Source organism: Aulostomus chinensis, chromosome 12, assembly GCF_037954235.1.
Source record: "Aulostomus chinensis isolate RoL2024-O1b breed Wild chromosome 12, RoL_Achi_v1.0, whole genome shotgun sequence".
NCBI lineage: Eukaryota > Metazoa > Chordata > Actinopteri > Syngnathiformes > Aulostomidae > Aulostomus > Aulostomus chinensis.
Window position 1 is genome coordinate 6030619 of NC_141331.1, and position 22825 is coordinate 6053443.

Here is a 22825-nt window from a genome sequence, read left to right on the forward strand (position 1 = left end):
GCCTTTTCACGGGCCTCTGTAACTTCACCCTACAGCTGTTCTTCCTCTGTCCCTGTTACTGCCATCAAATAAATCTAAATGGTGATTTTTTTTTTTTAAATGCAACATTTTTTTTAAGGTTCATTGGAACCAGAAACATTAAATGCACCTCATTCTCTCAAACCTTCAGCAATGTTCAATAGCATCATCAAATCCAGAGACCATACAGTGCTACAGTTCATGTCAGTCTGGGACTTGAGATTAAAACAACAACAAACCATTAAAACACTTTTGTTCTCTGGCATAAAAAAAAAAGAAAATCTGATGTTGCATCAGCTTGATACCTGAGAGCTGACTGGCTGAGGTGTGTTCCCCACACACTCACCAACAAAACATACACACAACACAATAAAAGAAACAGAACATACTGTTACTTTTGCCATTTCACGTCATTAAAATGTAGTTTTTAATGATAGTTTGGTGAAATGTGTGTCAGACTCAAAATTTACATTCATACAAGGTTTTTTTGTATTGATGTCAAGTTTAGAGGCATCGTGTCATCAGCTGCTGGTGTTTACCGTCTCACTCTCACACACTCCTCATTATTTACATTAATAATAGTTAATTTCCTAGCATCCTTTGAAACACACACACACACACACACACACACACCCAGTCACAATCCTACAGAAGCAAATATATCGTCGATATCATCATGGTTGTCCTTGTCGGTGGGCGGAGCTGCTGCAGCCTCATCTACAGCCAGGCTTCTTCGGCTTTTCTGTGACAGTTTACACACCTCAGTCGTCTTTGGTCGTATCTTTTTCACACAGCTTCCAGTCGCACACAACTTCCATCGCCTCTTGAGAAACTGAAAACGTGTCCTCAGGTGAAAATCTCTCCTTACTAAAGAAGATGGGGAGGTCTTCCTCACCGATCCTCGCGAGGAGACAGCCTGACAAACTTCCTGTCTGAAAGTTTGCAACTTCCTCTGCACACTGGGAAGGAGGACAAATGACATTCATAATCAGTACTGCAAATTGTGTTGTTTCACACCCTGCATTCCCTTGTGCTCTTACTTGTATCCTGCCGCCTCGTGACATTTCATTCTTTGGCATTTTAAACGCAGGAACGTCAGAAGGCGTTTCTTCTTCTCCATCTTCTGGGATTTGTACCAGGGGATCATTTCTTCCAGATGCGTCACCATGTCTGTGAAAGTTGCCGCTTCTCTAACTTGATTCTCGAATGTTTTCTCCTTCTCCGTTTCCTGTGGGAGGGACTTAATCTTGGAAACCACAACATGCAATCACTGAACCGGTGGCTGTTATAATGAACAAAATGCGGCGGAAAAATAAATCAACTTCAATACCTTTGTTGACTTCCTGGAGACGGTGAGAAAAGGCTTCATACTGGCGTCGAGAGCCGGGCCTGCAAACAAACGCAGAGATGGAGCAGAACTCACTCTACACTGCAGATGAGGACTTTACACCACTGTGCCTTTCGCAGCCACCTGCAGCCAGACACTTAGGCCTATACAGCTGGACGTGATGACAGCAGCTTGAGAGCCAAACCCAATCTGGAGCACCACGGGACTCAAAGCCAGTCATATCGTATCCAGCATCTGCTCAAGCAGGGTAGCAGAGAGCTCTCCTCTTTGTAAACGAGGAAAATTAATTCATAGATCTCAGATTCTTATCTATTCTACTGAGAGCAACCTGTGAAATATCACTTCTTATGAGAAGACACTTGGGGAGCTCATACTTCCATCAAGCACAAAGGGAAAAAAAGAAGTCATTTCTCACTACGTAAAACACGCGTCCCAAAACGTCGTGTGTTCTTCCTTCAGTTACACCCCACCATCCCACCCAAGTCTGGTGAAATCTGGCCCGATAGGTTTTTCCATAATCTTGCCGACAGACAAATGCAACCAAAGAAAAACCTGATCTTCCACGGAGGACGTTCAAGATGAATTGATCTTTTTCCTCTTTTCAGCAGGGGATGTGTGAAAACCAGAGAAGTCACCATGAAATTACTCGTTTAATTGGAAAGGTTTTTGAATTTCTATCTGCCCAAGGACAAATCCTATTTAGGGTAAAGCTTCCAAATGTTGACTTGGTGTTTCCTTACAATAAGAGTATAGAATACATCAAAATTAAGACCCGCACCTCTTTGGACAGCAACACCCAGGTCCTCCAGACCCCTCCTCTCCCATCCCATGTTGCTGGACCTGACAGGTTTCTTCCTCATCAACTGCTTTAGCTTGCCTTCTTTGGCTAGGAGACTAGATGTTGATGTTTTTGTCACTACAAATGTATCACAAGGACCCAGGAACTGAGCCAGATCCCCCGGCAGGGAGAAGTCTGTGAGGTAGGGCATGGGCTGGGCCTGAGCTACTTCCCCGAGGAGCTCCAGGAGCTGCTGATAGAGAGGGGACAGGTTGGCCAGGATCCCACGAAAAATCACCCTGATGGAGCACAGAGGCAAGTGGAATCAGTCTGGACAATGATTGGACACAAATCACAGCACAGAATTTTAAAACAACTAATTGCAGTTTGAAGCTTTCCACACATCAACTCAGTTTTCTTCGACATGAATTATTTTGGATGCAAACGCAGACGGATGCTCACCAGAGTCGACTGAGCATGCTGGTGATCACCATGTTCATGACGACAAACTCCCATCTCATGTGCTGCCTTGATAGTCTGACACAAATATTTAAGGGAAACTGATCAGGTGACCAAAACCATCGAAACCAACACGCAATCCTCCATCAGTGGGGCCCATTCATGAAACGTTCTTGTTCGTTCTTGTGCTCATTAAGAATGTTTCCGTTATTCTGGATGTTTCAGTGGTGCAGGGGTTAGCATGGTCGCCTCACGGGATCTTTCTGTGTGAGTCTCTATGTTCTCCCTGTTCCTGTGTGGGTTCTCTCTGGTACTCCAGCTTCCTCCCACAGTCCAAAGACATCAAGAGGGGACGAGGCTGATTGATACTCTAAATTGACCGTAGGTGTGACTGTGAGTGTGAATGGTTGTCTGTCTCTATGTGTTGGCCCTGTGATGGACTGGTGACCTGTCCAGGGTGAACCCCGCCTCTCGCCCGAAAGCTGCTGGGATAGGCTCCACCCCCATGACACTTAACAGGATAAGAGGTAGAAAATAGATGGATGTTTCAATTCCAGCTCTAGAAAAGGATACATGAAAGCTTTGCTGCAGCGATCCATCGTCCGGCTCATCAGCTGCGAGGCTCCCAGGACTTTGAGGCAGAGCCACTCTAACATGGGTTGACTGGGAACGTCACAGTCGCCAGCCTTGAGGCTCAGTTCTCTAAACACACACACACACACAAACAATACTGAATGTTTTTTTGCAGATATTCACTAGTACCTATTGTACTGCTATATTTACTAAGCTTAGTATTATCAGTATAAAACAAGTTGGAAGTTGGAAACTGGAAGAAGTCAATACTGAGTTCATGGCACCTCCAAATGCATCCTAGCTGCTGCTGGGCTTAGAAGAGTTCTATCTGATCTTCTCTATATTTCAGAGTTGCAGTGTTTTGGAACCCTACAGTCAACAGGCACCAGCCCGCCGATCCACCCACCTTAGAATCCTGTTGGGACAGAGAACTGTCAGATCCTGGAGAACAACATCAAGCTTCATATCCTTCAGCCTGTTGATGCACTGCTCAACCTGAACACACGACAGGACGCCCGGACGTGAGTTGGCTAATTTGCCCCCCCCGTCACCGGGACACCCACCCTGCAGTGGTCAGACGGCGTCTTTCACCTCCATCACTCACCTGCTTCATGACTTTGAACGTCTTGTTGCCTCTGAAGCTGTTGTTGAGGACGTACAGCAGCTCGTACAGAACTCGTATCTCCGTTTGCAGAATTTCACTACGAAGAAGCTTGAGGACGTTCTCGGTTTTCCCCAGCAGGGTTTTGACTTTCACATCTACAAAACCACATTCAAACCCAAACAAAGACGGGAACCCACGCTTACTTCACAACTCTAACAAGTAAAACAGCACGCACCCCCACGCCTCCCCACGTGTATGTGATGCGGCGCGTTATCAAGCCTCAGATTTGCGCAACAGGTCACCGAACCCCGCATCTCTGTTTGCGTGCATCGCGACTCACCTGTTGTTGCGCTGTAACGAACACGGACAACAGAAAGCGCACTTGGAAACGGAATGTTTACTCTGTTCCACGGTTCTCCTGCCATGCTGCCCGAACACGTCGCTCTGGGAAAACACGGAAATGTACCAGCCAATAGTAAACGATCACCTACATACGTCACTGTTCAGGATTTAAAGGGCCAGCAGAAGGGCGAGGTTCATCCCTGTGAGCACGGACGAGGACCAAAAAAAAAAAACTACAAATGAGCAGAGCTGAAACCTTTCCACGTTACACGAATCCTTCACCGTCGGAGGGATAAATCAATAGGTGCACTTAGAATTAGAGAATTAGAACATTTGTCACCAAAAATCCTCATGTTGTCACATAAAACTTAAGGTCTTTGTCTTTCCGAGGGAGTGACATCACTTCAGTAGAAATTTTCATGATAGTTCTGATTTACAAATGAAGAGTACAGATGTCCAAAAACAAACCCTTTCAAATATGAAGTCCACATGTTCCAAACAACTTCCATTTCATCCAGTAAATCTTGATACCTTTGACAGACCGTCCGCTCGCAACAATTCCTTTTATTTCCAGTTTGACCGCCAGATTGTTCCACAGCGTTCCTCCGTGTGGAGAAACATATTCAGTGTTTATTTTCAAAAACTCAAAGATCAGGTCCTAGTGCAGGGGGAAGTCTACGACCCTGCACCACATTCAGAGGGGGTTGTGGCTGCCTTTTCTCTCACTTCTGTATCACTGGACGTTGTATAAGTGCACATCTTCAGCATTCTTGACACACCAAGTCAGCGACGCTCGGCTGCACCAACCTGATGTAGTTTACTGACTGTTGCACGGTCTGATTTAATAACCGATGTAGACTCCTACAAAAGCAGGTTTATAGACTGGGGCGTCACGTTTTACAATTGCGCTAAGAGTTTATGGAGCCTACATAGGTGACGATCAGTCTCTTCTCCATTTATAAAAGCCTTGAATTTCCTACGATGAGTAAGTCCTTCTCTCTAAACTCAGCTTGTCAGCTCTGAACCCAGGTTTCTTCATTGATCAGCCTCGACTGGAAATGAGCACTGCATTTCTGTTGTAAACCCAAGACTTCACCCTTTTAACCCACATTGTGCAGTTGATATTCAGGATGCAAGAGAATAAAAAGCAAAGACAAACTTCCAATTGACATGATTTTATTTGACCATTTAGTTGAATTGAGACAACCTTAAAATTGGAGAGTTGAACAATTAAAGCAGCTCATTCGGTTGATTTCAGACTTTACTTGCATCTCAAAATTCACCTCCGTCCTCTTCATCTTCGCCGTCGGCTGAGTCGACTCCGACCTCCTCGTAATCCTTCTCCAGGGCCGCCATGTCTTCTCTGGCCTCGGAGAACTCGCCCTCCTCCATCCCCTCCCCCACGTACCAGTGAACGAAGGCACGCTTGGCGTACATCAGGTCAAACTTGTGGTCCAGACGAGCCCAGGCCTCGGCGATGGCGGTGGTGTTGCTAAGCATGCACACGGCCCTCTGGACTTTGGCCAGGTCTCCACCTGGAACTACGGTGGGCGGCTGGTAGTTGATGCCCACCTTGAACCCGGTTGGACACCAGTCCACAAACTGGATGGAGCGCTTGGTTTTGATGGCAGCGATGGCAGCATTGACATCTTTGGGCACCACGTCACCGCGGTACAAGAGACAACAAGCCATGTACTTGCCGTGGCGAGGGTCGCATTTTACCAGCTGGTTGGTGGGCTCGAAGCAGGCGTTGGTGATTTCAGCCACCGTCAACTGCTCGTGGTACGCCTTCTCAGCTGAGATGACGGGGGCGTAGGTCGCAAGAGGGAAGTGGATGCGAGGATACGGCACCAAGTTGGTCTGGAACTCTGTCAGGTCAACATTGAGGGCGCCGTCAAACCGCAGGGACGCAGTGATGGAGGACACAATCTGACTGATCAGCCTGTTCAGGTTGGTGTACGTAGGACGCTCGATATCCAGGTTCCTGCGGCAGATGTCATAGATGGCCTCATTGTCCACCATGAAGGCGCAGTCGGAGTGCTCAAGGGTGGTGTGGGTGGTCAGGATGGAGTTGTAGGGCTCCACCACCGCGGTGGACACCTGGGGAGCCGGGTAGATGGAGAACTCCAGCTTTGACTTCTTGCCGTAGTCCACCGACAGACGCTCCATCAGCAGGGAGGTGAAACCTGAGCCGGTTCCTCCTCCAAAGCTGTGGAACACCAGGAAGCCCTGAAGGCCGGTGCACTGATCCGCCTGAGCACACACAAGGAAAAAAAACACAGGAATTTGGGTTTTATTATGAAGAGGAACTAAACCCTTAAACCTCTCAAAGCTCATACCACAGTATGTGGAACAGTGCTGATTAGTTCAGGTCCAAAGCTGAAAATTTCAGATTTCACCCACCAGTTTGCGGATCCTGTCCAGCACCAGGTCGATGATCTCTTTGCCGATGGTGTAGTGACCACGGGCGTAGTTGTTGGCAGCATCCTCCTTCCCAGTGATCAGCTGCTCAGGGTGGAACAGCTGGCGGTAGGTCCCACTGCGCACCTCATCTAGGAGACACAGTACAGGTGAGTTTGACTGACGCAGGCAGAACAGCTGATCAGCTCTGATCTGTGGATGAAGGTTTTACCGATGACGGTGGGCTCCAGGTCCACAAACACAGCCCTGGGGACGTGCTTCCCGGATCCAGTCTCACTGAAGAAGGTGTTGAAGGAGTCGTCTCCACCTCCGATGGTCTTGTCACTTGGCATCTGTCCGTCCGGCTGGATCCCATGTTCCAGGCAGTAGAGTTCCCAGCAGGCATTGCCAATCTGGACACCAGCCTGACCCACGTGAACTGAGATACACTCACGCTGCAGGGAGGGAAACAGCTTTAATCTATTTGTATGTAAAGTTCTTGTCCTTTTGAACAACCCATGACTCAAGGTGACCAGTCACAAGTGGAATCTGCTCTGGAGCTTGAGGGGACAGGAGGGGTGAAAAAAAGAAAAGAGAAAAACCACACACCCATGCAGAGAGAAAACCGTTTCTTTGTGAGAGAGCAACCAGCAGGGGGTCACATGCGGCACATTTAGACTGTGAACTGAACACATCGGGGATATTTCACATCAACAGGCGGACAATTCAAGGCCTGCAATGCGCTTCAGTGACACAGAAAAATCAGAACAAACATGGATTAAAGCCTCTGGTATTTAGGCCAGCCTAAATCAAACACAGCTGCAGACAGCTCGGTGGTTTTTCATACCAAACCTGGAGGGATAACGCGACATGAAATATGAGACAAAAGAAGCTGATGGTGAGCGGTTTCAGTGGAAAAGTCCTTCGTCTAGGCCGGAATCTTCCACGCATTCCGCAAAACCTCCGCCAACTGGGTCGATAACGGACAGGAACCAGAATCGGGGCCTCGGTAGGCCGAGACACCCTCACATCCTTGTGCTGACAGCCTAAAGAGACAGACTGAAGACCGCCCCGACATACAGAAGCGGAGCATCCACCCGGTTTGAGCGCTAACCCGCTAACGCTGCGCCAGCGTGACGCTGATTCATTCCAGTAACTTGACTTCAGGGCCGCTAAATGATGTCATCCTCTCACCAAAAAAAAACGACAACCACTCACCATATTTCCTCTAAAATGAGAAGCCTGTTGGAGATTAGATGAAACGCTAAATCTCACTGCGAGACCTTGATGAGTCCTGCGTAAGAAGTAACTGACTGCGAAATTTGCGGGAGGCGGAGGAGGATTTTATATTCGAGACGAGGCAGCCGCGGACTGTGACTGGCTGGAGGTCACATGACACATTCCAGCGGTTCACTGAGGAATTGTGGGGAATGGAGTAATTTGTGGGCTGCCGTTAAACCTCAAATAAGAAGCAGTCGGACTCGCTCATCAAGCTGTTTAAAACACACAAAAAAAGGGAAACATTTCTTTTGGAACTATAAAACAAGCGCTCATATTCATCCCAACGGCGCACGTCATCAAACGTGCTGGTAATTATCAGGGAGATGGACATGTGAGGCTCTTTGTCCAAGCAAACACGGAATTAAAAGGTCTTATCTCACTTAAGAATGTGTCCTCTTAAAAAGGACGGACACACTCCAAAAATTTTCTGCTGTATTCTAGTGAATCATACTGTTTTGTTTTTTTGTTTGTTTGTTTTTAGGGGGGAATAAAAACAAATGAATGAAACAAATGAATATTTATTACTTTCTTGAGCTGTGAATAACAATTTTACCATGTCGACCCCTGAATTACAATACTAGATTTGCTAATGGAAGACAGTTACTTTTTACACAAAAATTCGATTATACCTCTCAAATATTTATCAATCTGAATGCTTTTTTCTTTAAAAAAAAAAAGACATCAGACTTTTCACTATTTTTGTGAAACGTATTGTCTCTTTATCGAGATTTATTATTAAGATGATCTAAATATAGGAAAGCCCTGTACTACCGATATACTACAAAAATACTTTATTCTTCATTTGGGTTTTTTTTTTTTCGTCTTTTGAACTTGCAACTTTTAAAATTTCTATCTCAATTTCTTCGACTCTTCTTTTGCGTTTCTTTGCTTGTTCAGTCGTATTGGGTGGGTGTTGGAGGAACTGAGAGAATGGAAAGGTTGAAAGAATCGAAAGGGTTAAGGCTGAACTGGAGGAGAACCAAATATACTGGGCGGAATGGAAAAGTCAGTAGAAACTGACGCTCGCTCAACTTCCAGCAAACGACATGTACGTTATGATTTTACTCCAGAAGATGGCGGTAGCGTCCAGCTTTGGTATGCAAGCTGCCGTTTTAATCTAAAGAAGAAGAATTTTGACCAATCATAAGGCCACACCGCACTTACCCCGCCCTTTTTCATTCACTTGGCAGGCTAGTTGTAGTTCCAGAGATTTAATAGCAGATATTGCAAGGCCGTTTTTTTTAATCATTTAACACCTGCTAAAACACAAATGTCTCTTTGTTAGCGGGATACCAGCTGCCGGCAGTGCCATTCCTGGACTGGAGCAAATGGAAGCGGAGCTAACCAACGTTACGTGGAGACTCCCGTTCATCCTCTTGCTGTAACTTACGGAATTTCTAAACCAAAAATGGCACTTTGAATGGGTGAAAGAGTAACATAACACGACAAACACACGCTGGACAATCATGCTACTTGGGTTTCTTCCGTGGTTCCTGCTGCTCTTCTGTCTGGATCCGCTCAGATGTGAATTCCCTGGGGCTCAAGGCGGACCGGTGCCCAGCGCTGCCAAAACTTTGGTATGGGGACCCGGACTGGAGCCGAACATCGTCCTGCCTGCCCGGTTTTTCTACATCCAAGCAGTTGACAGTTCTGGGAGAAAGTAAGTAGGCCTTTTAGGGCGCTGTCGTGATTTACTCATCAATTTCTATCTCTTAACTGCAGTGGGATGGTGCGTTCAAGTGTTCCACGTAGCGTCCACCTGAGATTCAGTATAATGTGACAATTTCTTGGTTGAAGGAAAACAAAAATCTAATTAGATGAAGCTACATTTTAATCAGTTTCATGTAACCCCAAAGGTGTGCGTATGTTTGCCATCTTTGTCTATTTCCGAACTTCGTGAGCGTCACAGTGGGACCATCATTGCTGACGTTGCTCCCCACGTAGCTAAACTGTTAACATGAACATTTTCTGCTCTCCCTCGCTTGGTAGCCATGGAAGAAGAAATTCACAATTCCAGACGGGAAAAAAAAACATAGAATAGAAGTTAGAATTCTGCTTAAAGTAAAAGTGAGAGTAGTATTTGATATTAAGTTTACTTCAGGTACTGATTCTACATGACGCTCAGGAGCGTTCAGTCCTCAAACCAATGACCTCTAAAGGTCTGTCGAAGTGATTCAGCTCTGCTGCTCTGATCACGTCAAGTTTTTTTTTAAGACATTTCTTAGCTCCAGTCTTCCTCTTACAAGTTAGCTGGTGGAACTCCTCCTGATTTACTGACAAAGTTATTGTAGAGCCCAAAATACAACTTGCTGTGTACCACTTGTAGTATAATATGTACATCACACGATCTTCATAACTCAGTAGACAAAGGGAGTCAAATCTATCTCATGTACACTTCTATTCCTTTTTTTTCATGCTATAAATGTTGAATAGTTTTACAGTGTTATTGACCATCTATAGCTGACATAACATTCCTGGCTCAAGTTATGATTTTTTTGCCCAGAGTGTAATGCAATAAAGTGTTAGGGCTTTTTTTAGGTGAGCCAATCAACATTACATGAATGGAAAACACAAAGTGTAGTAACCACGTCTCTCAGTTAACGTTTAATTACATAAGGGTCGTTTTAAGGTACCAACGTGGCATCATGGTCATGCCCCATGATGACCTCACACGTTCTCTTCCCCACAGCTTAACAACATCACCCGGTGACAAAACCTTTGCAGTGAAGATTGTGTCCCCGTCAGATAAGGTCACCAGGATTTGGATCCAGGTTCTGGATCGTAGCGACGGGTCCTTCCTGGTACGTTACAGAATGTACGCCAGCTACGAGGAGCTTCACATCCAAATTCTGCTCATGGACCAACATGTTGCTAAGTCACCCTTCATTCTCAAAGGTAGAAGGGAGGTCCTGCAGTCATGATATCGCCTTCAGTATCCAGACAGGAATGCATGTGTGTGACATGTAGTTGATATTGTCTACACGTTTGTTATTCAGGCCCAGTCTACCATGAGGGTTGTAACTGTCCCCAGCCCGACGCCTCTGTTTGGGAGGCCGACATGCACTGCCCTCAGTCCTTTCCCCAGATAGACCGGGACCTGTCCCTTTTCCCCAGTGTTGACCCAGATCGCAACGCCGAGGAGATCCCGCCGCGCTTCCAGCGCCATAGCCTCTGTCACTACACCATCAAAGACAACAAGGTGCCTCAATGTGACAGGAGAAATGGGATCGCAGACTGTGACACTGCAGCTCATTCCAGCCTGTGGTGCTGTGTGCTTTTAACATAATATTGTGAACCTATAACTATTTTCACCTATGACTCTGTGCTTCCCCCTGAGAAACCGTGACAGACTCAAACTGTAGCAGTTTTCCTGATTACAGACATGAACCCTGATTCTCTAATTTAGTAAATTAATTGGAAATAATAATGAAGACAAATAGTTGCTTTTATTACCACTAATAATGATATTATTGACTAATGTTATTCCATTGCTGTTCTTTAAATCGTAATAACATGATATCCGTTGCAACTTGTTGCTAAAATAGTTGAAAGGGTGAAAGTTCACGTGTTTACTTTCACTGGGTGGGGCTGATATTGAGCCCAGGTTCGTAATGATCCACTACAGGACTTCAGGTGAAGCAAATATAAAACATCTCTTGTTATGTTTTATGTTAATGTATCTTTTCTTCTTAGGTCTACATTAAAACGTCTGGCAAGCACGTAGGTTTCCGAATCTTCATGAACGCCATCCTCCTGTCACTCAGCAGGAAGGTACGCCATTAATAGAGTTTCTAATTCGTTTTTTTAATAACTCGCTGCAGGCCTACATGCCACAGGTGCCGGTAATCATCTTTGGTGTTGTGTGTCCAGGTGCAGCTGCCTGATATGGAGTTCTTTGTGAACCTGGGGGACTGGCCGCTTGAGAAGAGGAAACCCGCCGAGAAGCTTCATCCTATCTTTTCCTGGTGTGGCTCCAACAACACCCAAGATATTGTCATGCCCACTTATGACCTGACAGAGTCGGTCCTGGAGACCATGGGGAGGTACGGTATCAAATGTTCATTCTTCCTCACTTTTATCCAGAGTTTGACATCTTTGCTTTAAAAAGTGTCAGCGATAGGTCCCACCTCTGGATGGGGACAGGTGGGTAACGAAACAGCACAATGGCCCTCGTTCATCAACCCAGCGTAAGAACGGCTGTAGGTGTCATCTCAGGACAGCATTCCCAGGTGCTCTGTGAAACCAGTGGTACGGCTCCTATCACAGCGAATGAAAACGATTGTCATTAAATTATCCCTCCCAGTAAATTCCCATTTTTGAAGCCTCGCTCCTCAAAGTTATGACACGGACGAGCTGAGTCTGCCAAACAGACGACCTTCTCAGACGTGAAGATTGACCACTTGAACCAACTTTTGTATTTGATGGCCTGGAAAGTGAAATAAAAGGAAGTCTGAAAAATATACTTCTGACTGAAATGAAACACCGGCTGAGGTTATTATATTTAACTGATGGGTGATTATTAGATCCCCTGGCTTGTGCCTGTGCTGACGTGCAACACTGGTGAACCACTGTGCACATCGGAACATCAAACAGTTTCTTTATCGTCATCGTCCAGCGAGGCCACGACATTTGCCCTGCAGATCACCCATCCTCTAGGAGCAGTGAGCGGCCGCGTGCAGCGCTCAGCGAGCAACTACAGATCTTTCTGCCAGAGTATCAGCCTAATATCTCTGATGGTGGGGGACACGGCCGCGATTCAGACCCTGCTGATCGAAGGCTGCGGTGTTGCCCACTGAGCCGCTGTACTGTAACACCCTGTTCATATTGTGAAGAACCTCACAGACGTGTCAAACTCTCTGTAGAGTTCCCCTGGCTGATCCAAGACAGCAGCCTGACGCAGCGCCCCACCATGACTGGTGTGTGTCTCCTCACACTGATGTGCTCCTGCTCTGCCGCAGTACTCAGCAAGGACATGACACCACCTTCCTGTAGTTCTGCTGTTTTGAAAAGAATGTGCAGCTGCAGACGCTTAGAGGACCGTCAGAATGCTCTCAAAACAAACTTCTAGATTTACTGTGCTGCAACACAACGTCATGCTGACTTGCAAACATTCATACCTGCCTGAGTCTGAGACTTTAGCCTTGGCTCACGCCAAAGCCGATAGATGCCAAGCTTTGGCTGGCGATGATTGCAGCTCCACATCCTGTCAAATCTTTGTTACTTGAGTGAGGACCACTGACTGACGCCATGCACTGAATAATTCACCAGCAGCACACGATCATTTAAAGGGTTTAGGAGGATCTGCCCTCACTGATACTTTGTATTTCATTGCAGGTTTTTGTAAAGAAATCCAGAGGTCAAGACTAAAAACTGGTATGGCTACACATGTCTGCCATAATGTCTAAACATAATGTCTCTCCACTGGACAGAGTAAGCCTGGATATGATGTCAGTGCAGGGGAGTACGGGGCCACCGTGGCATGAGAAGAATGCCACAGCCTTCTGGAGAGGGCGAGACAGTCGCAAGGAGCGACTAGAGCTGGTCAAGCTTTCCAGGGCACACCCCGACATGCTCGACGCTGCTCTCACCAACTTCTTCTTCTTCAAACACAACGAGAGCCTCTACGGGCCGATAGTCAAACCCGTCTCCTTCTTTAGCTTTTTCAAGGTGAGAGGTGCTCACAGGTCGGTGTTAATGACGGAATTTGATAAACTTCCATCATCTTCCTGCGAATCTCACTTCTAGCTAAAAGAGAAGCTGTAAATAATTATTTAAAAGGAAGCATATTGTCGTTGAGATGAAAGGATATTCTTGTGTTATATGAAGCGCACTCTGGTTTGGTGGTAGATTTTGACAGAGCAGAGGAGGTGGGGTGCGGTGGAATGTTGGGACGCTACGTTTTAGGCTTGGGCCGATTTATCAGTTTTGTTTTGCAGACGTAAACCATTTTTTAAAAGCTGGTTTAAATTTTCACAGTAACCACTTAAAAAGCGGATGTGATAAACCTATTAAAACTGCATCTCGAGGACCAGAGTGGCTTCATTTCCATTCAGTCTCACATCTGTGTGCCTGCCGACGGAGTCAAGTGTGACGTCTCGTGGTGAAATCTGATATATCGGTTTAGTCTGGTTAGTTGCTAAATACCAGAGCAGTTTGAGCACTTGTAATCAGTACAAGCCTTCCTTTGAATAGCATAGCATTCTCATTTGAATGATTTACCTGAAGACCAGCTCTGCGCGTCTTGCTCATGTTTATTTCTGCTCCACCACCAGTACAAGTACCAATTAAACATTGACGGCACTGTGGCAGCGTATCGATTTCCTTACCTACTGGCTGGAGACAGCGTTGTCCTAAAACAGGACTCTGGTTACTACGAGCATTTCTACAAGGAGCTCCGGCCGTGGGAACACTACATTCCGGTCAGTGCGGACCTGGGAGACCTGCTGGAAAAGATTCAGTGGGCTCGAGACCACGATGAGGAGGTGACGGAAGCTATCAAAGATTAAGGAGTATCTCTAACAAATGTTTGTCGTTATCCAGTTCAATCATATTCGTACTAATCCTGCGGGAAAACATGTTGCATGTAACTTCAGGCCTCCGGTGAATATGAAGTGTTTATGGGTTGGTGGTCCCACTAAAACCTAAGCTACAGAGCATAAATCTGCACCGTTTGTAACAGAAGGGAGTAAATTTTCTCATGTCAGTGTGTGAAAATAAAACCGATGTTGCTGTGGTTCTTGTTGTTTTTCAGGCAAAGAAAATCGCACAGGCGGGTCAGCAGTTTGCACGCAGTAATCTCATGGGGGACAGTATATTTTGTTACTACTACAAACTTTTCCAGGTACCTACTTTAACTTTTGCAGAAATAAATGAATCAATGTATTTAAAAAGCTACACGACAAAACGGTGATGATGTGTTGTGACTCGTGAAAGTAACTCCTCCTCTTTCATGGGAGTGGGGTTCATCAGTGAACATCAATGTTCTTTCCTGCAACAACAACAATAACTCAGACACTTCATTGTAGTTATGAAACGATCAGGTTACACTTAATTGCCATGCAGAGGTAGTTATTGGCAAGGTTGTAGTCTCTCCCTTTCTGTCATATTTCTCTGTGTGAATAAGCGTATTTTCTTACAGGCGTATGCCAAACTCCAGGTCACAAAGCCCAAGATTCGTGAGGGTATGGAGCCTGTAGAAGAACAACCCAAAAAAGACCTGTTTCCATGTTCCTGCCACAGGATGCTGGTAAGATTCCCTCCTGTCTATCGGACTATCGTTGGTATGTTTCTACACACACTTGGGTTTCTTTTGCTTCACCCTTCAAAATCTGACTGATGTTCCTCAGTTATCCTTTTCATCCTCCATCAAGATCTGACCACAAATTTGGAGTTATTCTCCCAGGTGATGGACATTTAAGTCCAAACAGCTGTACAAACATAAATTCCATTTCTCCCCACATACAAAAGCCAGCGAATGTTTCATCCTAATTTGCCTCCTGATCCTGACCTGAAACTTCTTGTTTTTACAGGTGAAGGATGAACTTTGATCCACCCGTCCTCCAGTTACACAGCAATCCTCCATTTCTGATATACCGACAAATAATAAAGAGTCAATTCCTTTTATATATGTTGTAAATATGGTTTGACATGGTATCTCAATTTTAAAATAAATATTTTTCTATTTGTACTTTGCAAGTGACTGCAGTGTTGTTTTTTTGTTTGTTTTTTACAGTGAACTTTCTGTCATGGACAACTGTGAGACAGAAGGCCAGAATATCTATTTTCCAGTACCATTGAACTGGTCATACTGTATGTGGTCAAGCTACGTTTGGTGAAAAAGTCATATTATAAACAATTGAACTGAAACAAATGTTATCAAGAGTCTACTTGCCTGGCTATTAGGAGAAATGCACGAGTTCTCAACTCAAACGTATAAACTTAAACTAGCAAAAAAATAGACAACATCATTTGTACAGTCCTGCAGTCAGAATAACAAGGTTTTACTATATTCAATAAGTAGCAACAAGCTCTTCTTGAGTAAAATAGCCATTTTTGCAGCTGAGTTAAAAATGATTTGCGTGGGGACATCGTTGCACAGTTTGAACTCTTTGCTGTTATTTGATTATCTTGTGGTACGAAGAAGTACATTTACTGTGTGTTTGAATGTTCAGGCTAAATTTGCTCAGTATGAGAATGATCAGAATGATTCCATGAAGTGTACCTGTGAAGACAAAAAACCCAAAACACCTGTGAACTCCATAGTTTTGTCCACCCATTCTACTACTTATGCTGGTAAGGGTTGTGGGTGGAGCCTGTCCCAGCAGCCTTCGGTTGAGAGAATGAGCCGTTAGTTCATCGCTGGGTCAACACATGGAGACAGACAACCATTCACACCTACAGTCAATTTAATTTAGAGTATTCAATTAGCCTATTCTGCATTTGCATGTCTTTGGACTGTGGGAGGAAACCACAGTACCGGCAAGAACCCACGCAGGAACAGGGAGAACATGCAAACCCCACACAGAAAGATCCCGTGCTCCAGCTGGAGTTCGAGCCCTTAACCTTCTTGCTGCGAGGTGACAGTGCTGACCACAGCACCGCCATTCCGCCACAAGAATTTTGTTCTGAAGCTAAATCCTGAAATGGGCCAGACAACGATGATGAGGCGGCTGTACTGACAACCCCTGGACACTAGAGGTCAGTCGCCTCCATCGTGCTCAAATATTTGAAAACGAGAAGAAAAATGTTACGCTAGAATGGACAAGTTTTACGAGGTAAAATGCGAGTGTGTTGGGATTGCTAGCAATTACATCCATCCAAAGCACGATATAGATAGATTGTCGACGCCATAGAGGGTTTCTGCAGATTTATGTGATGCACCGAGTTCAGAGACTCACCCGAGGTTTCCCATCATTAGCGGGGCTCCGAGGGCTCCATAGCTAACAGTCGCACAGCTGTCGACACTTCCCGACCAAATTTGCATGTTTATTTTTTTTAAACCTAAATTTAGGCCACTTGAGGGACTCATCAGTAGCTGGTGAGTGTAAAGCTAACAAAAGCACTACAGTGACTTGTAGCTTGATGTCATGTCGATTGTAGTATCTCCTCTTTATGACTGCTGACACCGGGAGTCATTTTGAGAACCGCAACACCATGTTGATTCCTCCTCTGCTCGACTTCCAGGAAGCGGTGAAGGTGCCGTTCGGGGCCAAACACCTGGATGCTGTCCTGTGTGTCCCTACTGGCTCCGTGACTCGCTCAGGGGTCATACTCACACATGGGGCTGGTGGAGACATGAACTTCTGCCACCTCGTCTCCCTGGCACATAGTCTGGCTTCTAGTGGCTTCCTTTGTCTCCGATTCACCTGCAAAGGTTTAAACCTGGTGTACAGAGTGAGGGCGTACCATGCTGTGTGGGTCAGTAAGTGTTTGTCCTCAGCTCTGTGGTACAACATGATAAACCTGGTGATAATAGCCAGCTGTAACGTCTCTCCCCAGGAATACCTGAAGTCACTGCAGAGGTTTACGCTGAAGCACATATTTGTTGGAGGTAAGCAGCAGCCGTGTCACGTGACACAGGTGTGTACACCACACAGGTGGTTTGTGAAGGTTCCATTTACAATTGAGGAGGGATGTCTTTTTCCCTTGGAGGGCCAAAACTAATATCATGAGGGGCCACACGTATTATGTTAGAAGACAAAAAGTACTAAGATCTGAAGTTCCTTGAATTAGTGTGAGTGTGAATGGTTGTCTGTCTCTCTGTGTTGGTCCTGCCATGGACTGGTGACCCGTCCAGGGTGAACCCTGCCTCTGGCCAGATGGCTGCTGGGGTAGACTCCACCACCCCGCAACCCTTAACAGGGTAAGAGGTAGAAAATGGTTGGATGGATGGATTTTTCATTGACAATACCAATTATTTTATTGAAGTGTTTCCATTACATTACATGTGAACTGTTCCACCCAGTTTGAAACAACCAGAACCAAGACAACTGAAATGTTCTGTAACTAAGGCTTAACGTCTGCTACCAACTGCAGTATCAGCCTGATGCCAGACTGACAGATGATCAAAGATGAGAAAGAGTTTTTGAAAATCGCTACAAGAAAAAAACAAAAAACCTGAAGAGTGAGCAAACTACAATCCAGAAACTGTCCTGAGTCCTATATTTTGCCTCCAGGCAGGTCAATGGGGGGTCGTGCTGCCGCAGCTCTGGCCAGGCAACTGAGCGATGCTGAATCGGAAGATGCTGTTCAGGGTCTGATCTGCCTGTCTTTCCCCCTTCACCCCCAAGGACAGACCCAAGCCCATCAACAGCGGAGTGCAGACCTCAGGGGGCTGCCTGAACACATGCCCGTCCTGTTTGTGTCTGGCTCAGAGGACAACATGTGTGACAGGGTGGGGCCAACATCTCTTCATCACTCATGTATCATTCCTGTGTGTTCATATTCTAACTTTAAGAGTCGATTTACAAATAATCTTCCAGTCTTCCACTATTTGGTATGAAATGATACATTTACTGCCATTATTTAATTTGGCTCCATGTATTTCTCGTTCAACATTCTGCTTTGTTTCCCTGTTCAGGTCCTTTTTCAACGGTTGGTGAAGGAAATGAAAGCTCAAAGTGAGGTTTTCTGGCTAAATGGAGGCAACCATGGCCTGAGAGTGCCAGGACAGACAGAGGAGTCCATTTTAGAGGACGTGAACTCACGAGTCATCACCTGGATGAGGAAATGGGCAGCATAGATTATGTTGTCATCAGATTTTAATTTTTTTATATTGTTGTCAATTCATTAAATAAAGTTTTTTTGTTTTTTTTTTACTGCAATGCACTCAAGTTGTTTGTGTTACTGCAAATAGGATAGTTTTCATTTATAATGTGTGTCTTAAAGTTATATTTAATTCAACTATTAGGCTAGTTAGGCAGAAAAGTACTTAAATAATAAATAACTGAGGTAAACGCCACCTTTGGACTCTGTCTTTACGGTAACTGACAGTTCTGAACGCAACATTATAAGCGATCACGTGACGGCCAGCCAATCAGGGCCCGCTGCGGTACACAGTCCAGGAATATATAACCCCCCTTCCGTCCCACAGCTCCATACTCAGTTACTTCTTCCACGGGACTCATAACGGTCTCACTGTGAGAATTAACGTCATCTTTTTCCTTCTTCAGACCAACGACAGTATTCTCCACAGGAAACATGGTGAGTTTCATGTCGAGCGAACTGAATTCAAGATTTAGTCAGAGGATGACATCATGTGGCGTAATGAGTCGCCTCAGCTGGTAAACTCTCAACTCGGTGAATGTTCAACTTGCAAATGTGGCGGTTCCTCGCACTTCCTCTTCCAAGATGTGAAAAGAGAAACGTCGCGAAGGTCAAACCGAAGAGGCACAGCCAAGGTTATAGCGGTTACGTGATGGAGCCTGGCCGAGGGAAGGACTTTTCCACTGAAACCGCTCACCATCAGCTTCTTTTGTCTCATATTTCATGTCGCGTTATCCCTCCAGGTTTTGTATGAAAAACCACCGAGCTGTCTGCAGCTGTGTTTGATTTAGGCTGGCCTAAATACCAGAGGCTTTAATCCATGTTTGTTCTGATTTTTCTGTCTCACTGAAGCACATTAAAGGCCTGAATTATCAGCCTGTAGATGTGAAATATCCTGACTGCGTTCTATTCACAGGGTAAATGTGCAACATGTGACCCCCTGTTGGCTGGTTTCTCACAAAGAAACCATTTTCCCTCGTCATGGATCCGTCATCTAGCTCCAGAGCAGATTCCACTTGTGACTGGTCACCTAAAGAAATGAACTGATAAAGAGGACAAGAGTTCTATTATGAACAAGCTATTTGTGTATTTGTTTCCCTCCCTGCAGCGTGAGTGTATCTCAGTTCACGTGGGTCAGGCTGGTGTCCAGATTGGCAATGCCTGCTGGGAACTCTACTGCCTGGAACATGGGATCCAGCCGGACGGACAGATGCCAAGTGACAAGACCATCGGAGGTGGAGACGACTCCTTCAACACCTTCTTCAGTGAGACTGGATCCGGGAAGCACGTCCCCAGGGCTGTGTTTGTGGACCTGGAGCCCACCGTCATCGGTAAAACCTTCATCCACAGATCAGAGCTGATCAGCTGTTCTGCCTGCTTCAGTCAAACTCACCTGTACTGTGTCTCCTAGATGAGGTGCGCAGTGGGACCTACCGCCAGCTGTTCCACCCTGAGCAGCTGATCACTGGGAAGGAGGATGCTGCCAACAACTACGCCCGTGGTCACTACACCGTCGGCAAAGAGATCATCGACCTGGTGCTGGACAGGATCCGCAAACTGGTGGGTGAAATCTGAAATTTTCAGCTTTGGACCTGAACTAATCAGCACTGTTCCACATACTGTGGTATGAGCTTTGAGAGGTTTAAGGGTTTAGTTCCTCTTCATAATAAAACCCAAATTCCTGTGTTTTTTTTCCTTGTGTGTGCTCAGGCGGATCAGTGCACCGGCCTTCAGGGCTTCCTGGTGTTCCACAGCTTCGGAGGAGGAACCGGCTCAGGTTTCACCTCCCTGCTGATGGAGCGTCTGTCGGTGGACTACGGCAAGAAGTCAAAGCTGGAGTTCTCCATCTACCCGGCTCCCCAGGTGTCCACCGCGGTGGTGGAGCCCTACAACTCCATCCTGACCACCCACACCACCCTTGAGCACTCCGACTGCGCCTTCATGGTGGACAATGAGGCCATCTACGACATCTGCCGCAGGAACCTGGATATCGAGCGTCCTACGTACACCAACCTGAACAGGCTGATCAGTCAGATTGTGTCCTCCATCACTGCGTCCCTGCGGTTTGACGGCGCCCTCAATGTTGACCTGACAGAGTTCCAGACCAACTTGGTGCCGTATCCTCGCATCCACTTCCCTCTTGCGACCTACGCCCCCGTCATCTCAGCTGAGAAGGCGTACCACGAGCAGTTGACGGTGGCTGAAATCACCAACGCCTGCTTCGAGCCCACCAATCAAATGGTAAAATGCGACCCTCGCCACGGCAAGTACATGGCTTGTTGTCTCTTGTACCGCGGTGACGTGGTGCCCAAAGATGTCAATGCTGCCATCGCTGCCATCAAAACCAAGCGCTCCATCCAGTTTGTGGACTGGTGTCCAACCGGGTTCAAGGTGGGCATCAACTACCAGCCGCCCACCGTAGTTCCAGGTGGAGACCTGGCCAAAGTCCAGAGGGCTGTGTGCATGCTTAGCAACACCACCGCCATCGCCGAGGCCTGGGCTCGTCTGGACCACAAGTTTGACCTGATGTACGCCAAGCGTGCCTTCGTTCACTGGTACGTGGGGGAGGGGATGGAGGAGGGCGAGTTCTCCGAGGCCAGAGAAGACATGGCGGCCCTGGAGAAGGATTACGAGGAGGTCGGAGTCGACTCAGCCGACGGCGAAGATGAAGAGGACGGAGATGAATTTTGAGAAGCCTCAAGTAAACCAGATCAAATTACCTAAATTTGTGAAATATTCTAAATTTAAACATCATGTCATTTAAATGTTCCAATAAAAGCATGTGACAACGTTTCATGTCTAAATAGTTTTTTGCTTTATGAAGGTGATCAGAAATCTGCAACACATGAAGCTTCATCCACGTTTAATGTTTCAGGTGGCTTTTAGTTTCATTTCTGGAATCGAAGTGCAATGAAGATCAAACTAGAAATGAACACTGCTGATTTTTCAAGATTCGTCTTTTAAATGTGGGTGGGGTCAAATCCTGGACTTCTATTCTTGGGTGGGTGGGTTAAAGGTCATGTATATTAAGTGGCTCTACGACTGAGACTGTGGGTTTTAGTCTCTTGAAGGCAGTTTTTATTGATGGATACCGGAACCTGCTGCAGCAGCTCTCTGGCCAGGGAAGTGAGCAACGATGAATCTGAAGATGCTGTTCCTGACCCTTGACCTTTCTAGTGGTTGTAGAACTGCTGCTTCTCGTATAGAAGTTTAAAAGGACAAAGATATGCTGAGGTTTTAAAAAAAAAAAATAAAAATGCAACGTGAAACATTTCTGACAGATTTGCATACACAACAGCGTTGTCTTAAGGTAGCAAATGATACAGAATAGAGCGGAATGAAATAATAAAATCATTACCTTTTAAAAAGTCCTCTGACAGGACCTTGATGGGGCCCCGAGGGGACCGGTTATTTTGAAAGGTGACAACTTTTTTTTTAAAGTCTGTAAGACAAATATGTTAAAAAATTATCAAATATATGATAATCGTATACCTTGTACACAACCGTAAGGTTTAAAAAAAAAAAAAAAAAAAACAGAGAGAGAGAGAACTTTTGGTGGAAAACTGCGTGTCTGCCTCCGTATGTCTCTGTGGTGACGAGACGACTCAGAAGAGGAAGACCTGCATGGAATTTTAAATTTTATGGCACTACAAAATGGCATCGTTGAAAATCAAATTCAAACAGATAAAAACTCAGCACTTCCAGATCCAGACAAGTTTTTGTTGCAGTCAAGGGAAAGATGAAGAGAGTTCTGGGGGCTAAGAGATGTCGCATCTGCAGACAAGGAAACAGCCACCCTGCAGAAATCCACTTCCTCCTTACAGGCGTCTGTGGCTTTATTTCAAATCAGGTAGAGAAACAAAATGTGAATTCACTGAATTATTGAAACAATGATGGTGTGTACACAAAATAACAACTGTCAAGACCTGCTACTTCCCATTTAAAACCAAGATTCACTCAGACAATACAATAAAGACCCAAGGTCAACATTCAAGTTCAAATGGAACGATTTCAATATCTCCGAGATGCCTTGAGGGGATCTGAGCAAATTTAAATCAAAAATCAACTTGGGGTCAATAATGAATCTGAACGATTTTGGATTTTAAGGTATTCCTGAAATATGGTGTGGTGTTTTGTCCCATTTGAGGAATGCACACGACAAGTTTCTCCACACAGAAGGCATCTTGAAGCTGTCATTGCCAACAAAGGATTTTGCCGGCAAAGGACTTTGTGTTAGGTATTAAATGCATTTTATTTA

General features: G+C 45.6%; 5 protein-coding genes across 9 annotated transcripts; 3 read left to right on the forward strand and 2 right to left on the reverse strand.

Annotated features, from left to right (window-relative positions):
- Positions 1-96: 96 nt before the first annotated feature.
- rmp64 (ribonuclease MRP subunit p64) lies at positions 97-4273 on the reverse strand. Its single transcript, XM_086219775.1, has 9 exons — positions 4121-4273; positions 3781-3935; positions 3583-3671; positions 3177-3305; positions 2607-2681; positions 2145-2443; positions 1349-1407; positions 1059-1264; positions 97-977 (listed from the first exon to the last, which is right to left on the reverse strand). The coding sequence occupies exons 1-9, from the start codon at positions 4203-4205 to the stop codon at positions 656-658; spliced, it is 1419 nt and encodes a 472-aa protein (XP_086075901.1). The 5' UTR covers positions 4206-4273; the 3' UTR covers positions 97-655.
- A 1008-nt stretch (positions 4274-5281) lies between these two features.
- Positions 5282-7899, reverse strand: LOC147251830 (tubulin alpha-1B chain-like). The gene is made up of 4 exons (XM_086219777.1): positions 7741-7899; positions 6755-6977; positions 6526-6674; positions 5282-6375 (listed from the first exon to the last, which is right to left on the reverse strand). The coding sequence occupies exons 1-4, from the start codon at positions 7741-7743 to the stop codon at positions 5395-5397; spliced, it is 1356 nt and encodes a 451-aa protein (XP_086075903.1). The 5' UTR covers positions 7744-7899; the 3' UTR covers positions 5282-5394.
- Positions 7900-8964: 1065 nt separating this feature from the next.
- On the forward strand, positions 8965-15490 carry poglut2 (protein O-glucosyltransferase 2). Its single transcript, XM_086219773.1, has 10 exons — positions 8965-9463; positions 10493-10698; positions 10800-11002; positions 11497-11574; positions 11674-11846; positions 13233-13470; positions 14076-14285; positions 14555-14644; positions 14942-15049; positions 15333-15490. The coding sequence occupies exons 1-10, from the start codon at positions 9270-9272 to the stop codon at positions 15348-15350; spliced, it is 1518 nt and encodes a 505-aa protein (XP_086075899.1). The 5' UTR covers positions 8965-9269; the 3' UTR covers positions 15351-15490.
- A 985-nt stretch (positions 15491-16475) lies between these two features.
- tex30 (testis expressed 30) lies at positions 16476-18626 on the forward strand. 5 transcript variants are annotated; one of them, XM_086219779.1, is made up of 5 exons: positions 16476-16577; positions 16987-17220; positions 17302-17353; positions 17979-18196; positions 18383-18626. In XM_086219779.1, exons 1-5 carry the CDS (start codon positions 16560-16562, stop codon positions 18542-18544), a joined length of 684 nt encoding a protein of 227 aa, XP_086075905.1. In that variant the 5' UTR covers positions 16476-16559; the 3' UTR covers positions 18545-18626. The 5 variants fall into 5 exon arrangements, with proteins under 5 accessions (XP_086075905.1, XP_086075908.1, XP_086075904.1 ...); XM_086219782.1 differs by having other exon boundaries at positions 18093-18196; XM_086219778.1 differs by having other exon boundaries at positions 16987-17353.
- A 226-nt stretch (positions 18627-18852) lies between these two features.
- LOC147251833 (tubulin alpha-1B chain-like) lies at positions 18853-21358 on the forward strand. The gene is made up of 4 exons (XM_086219776.1): positions 18853-19005; positions 19676-19898; positions 19979-20127; positions 20278-21358. The coding sequence occupies exons 1-4, from the start codon at positions 19003-19005 to the stop codon at positions 21256-21258; spliced, it is 1356 nt and encodes a 451-aa protein (XP_086075902.1). The 5' UTR covers positions 18853-19002; the 3' UTR covers positions 21259-21358.
- The last annotated feature ends 1467 nt before the right edge of the window (positions 21359-22825 follow it).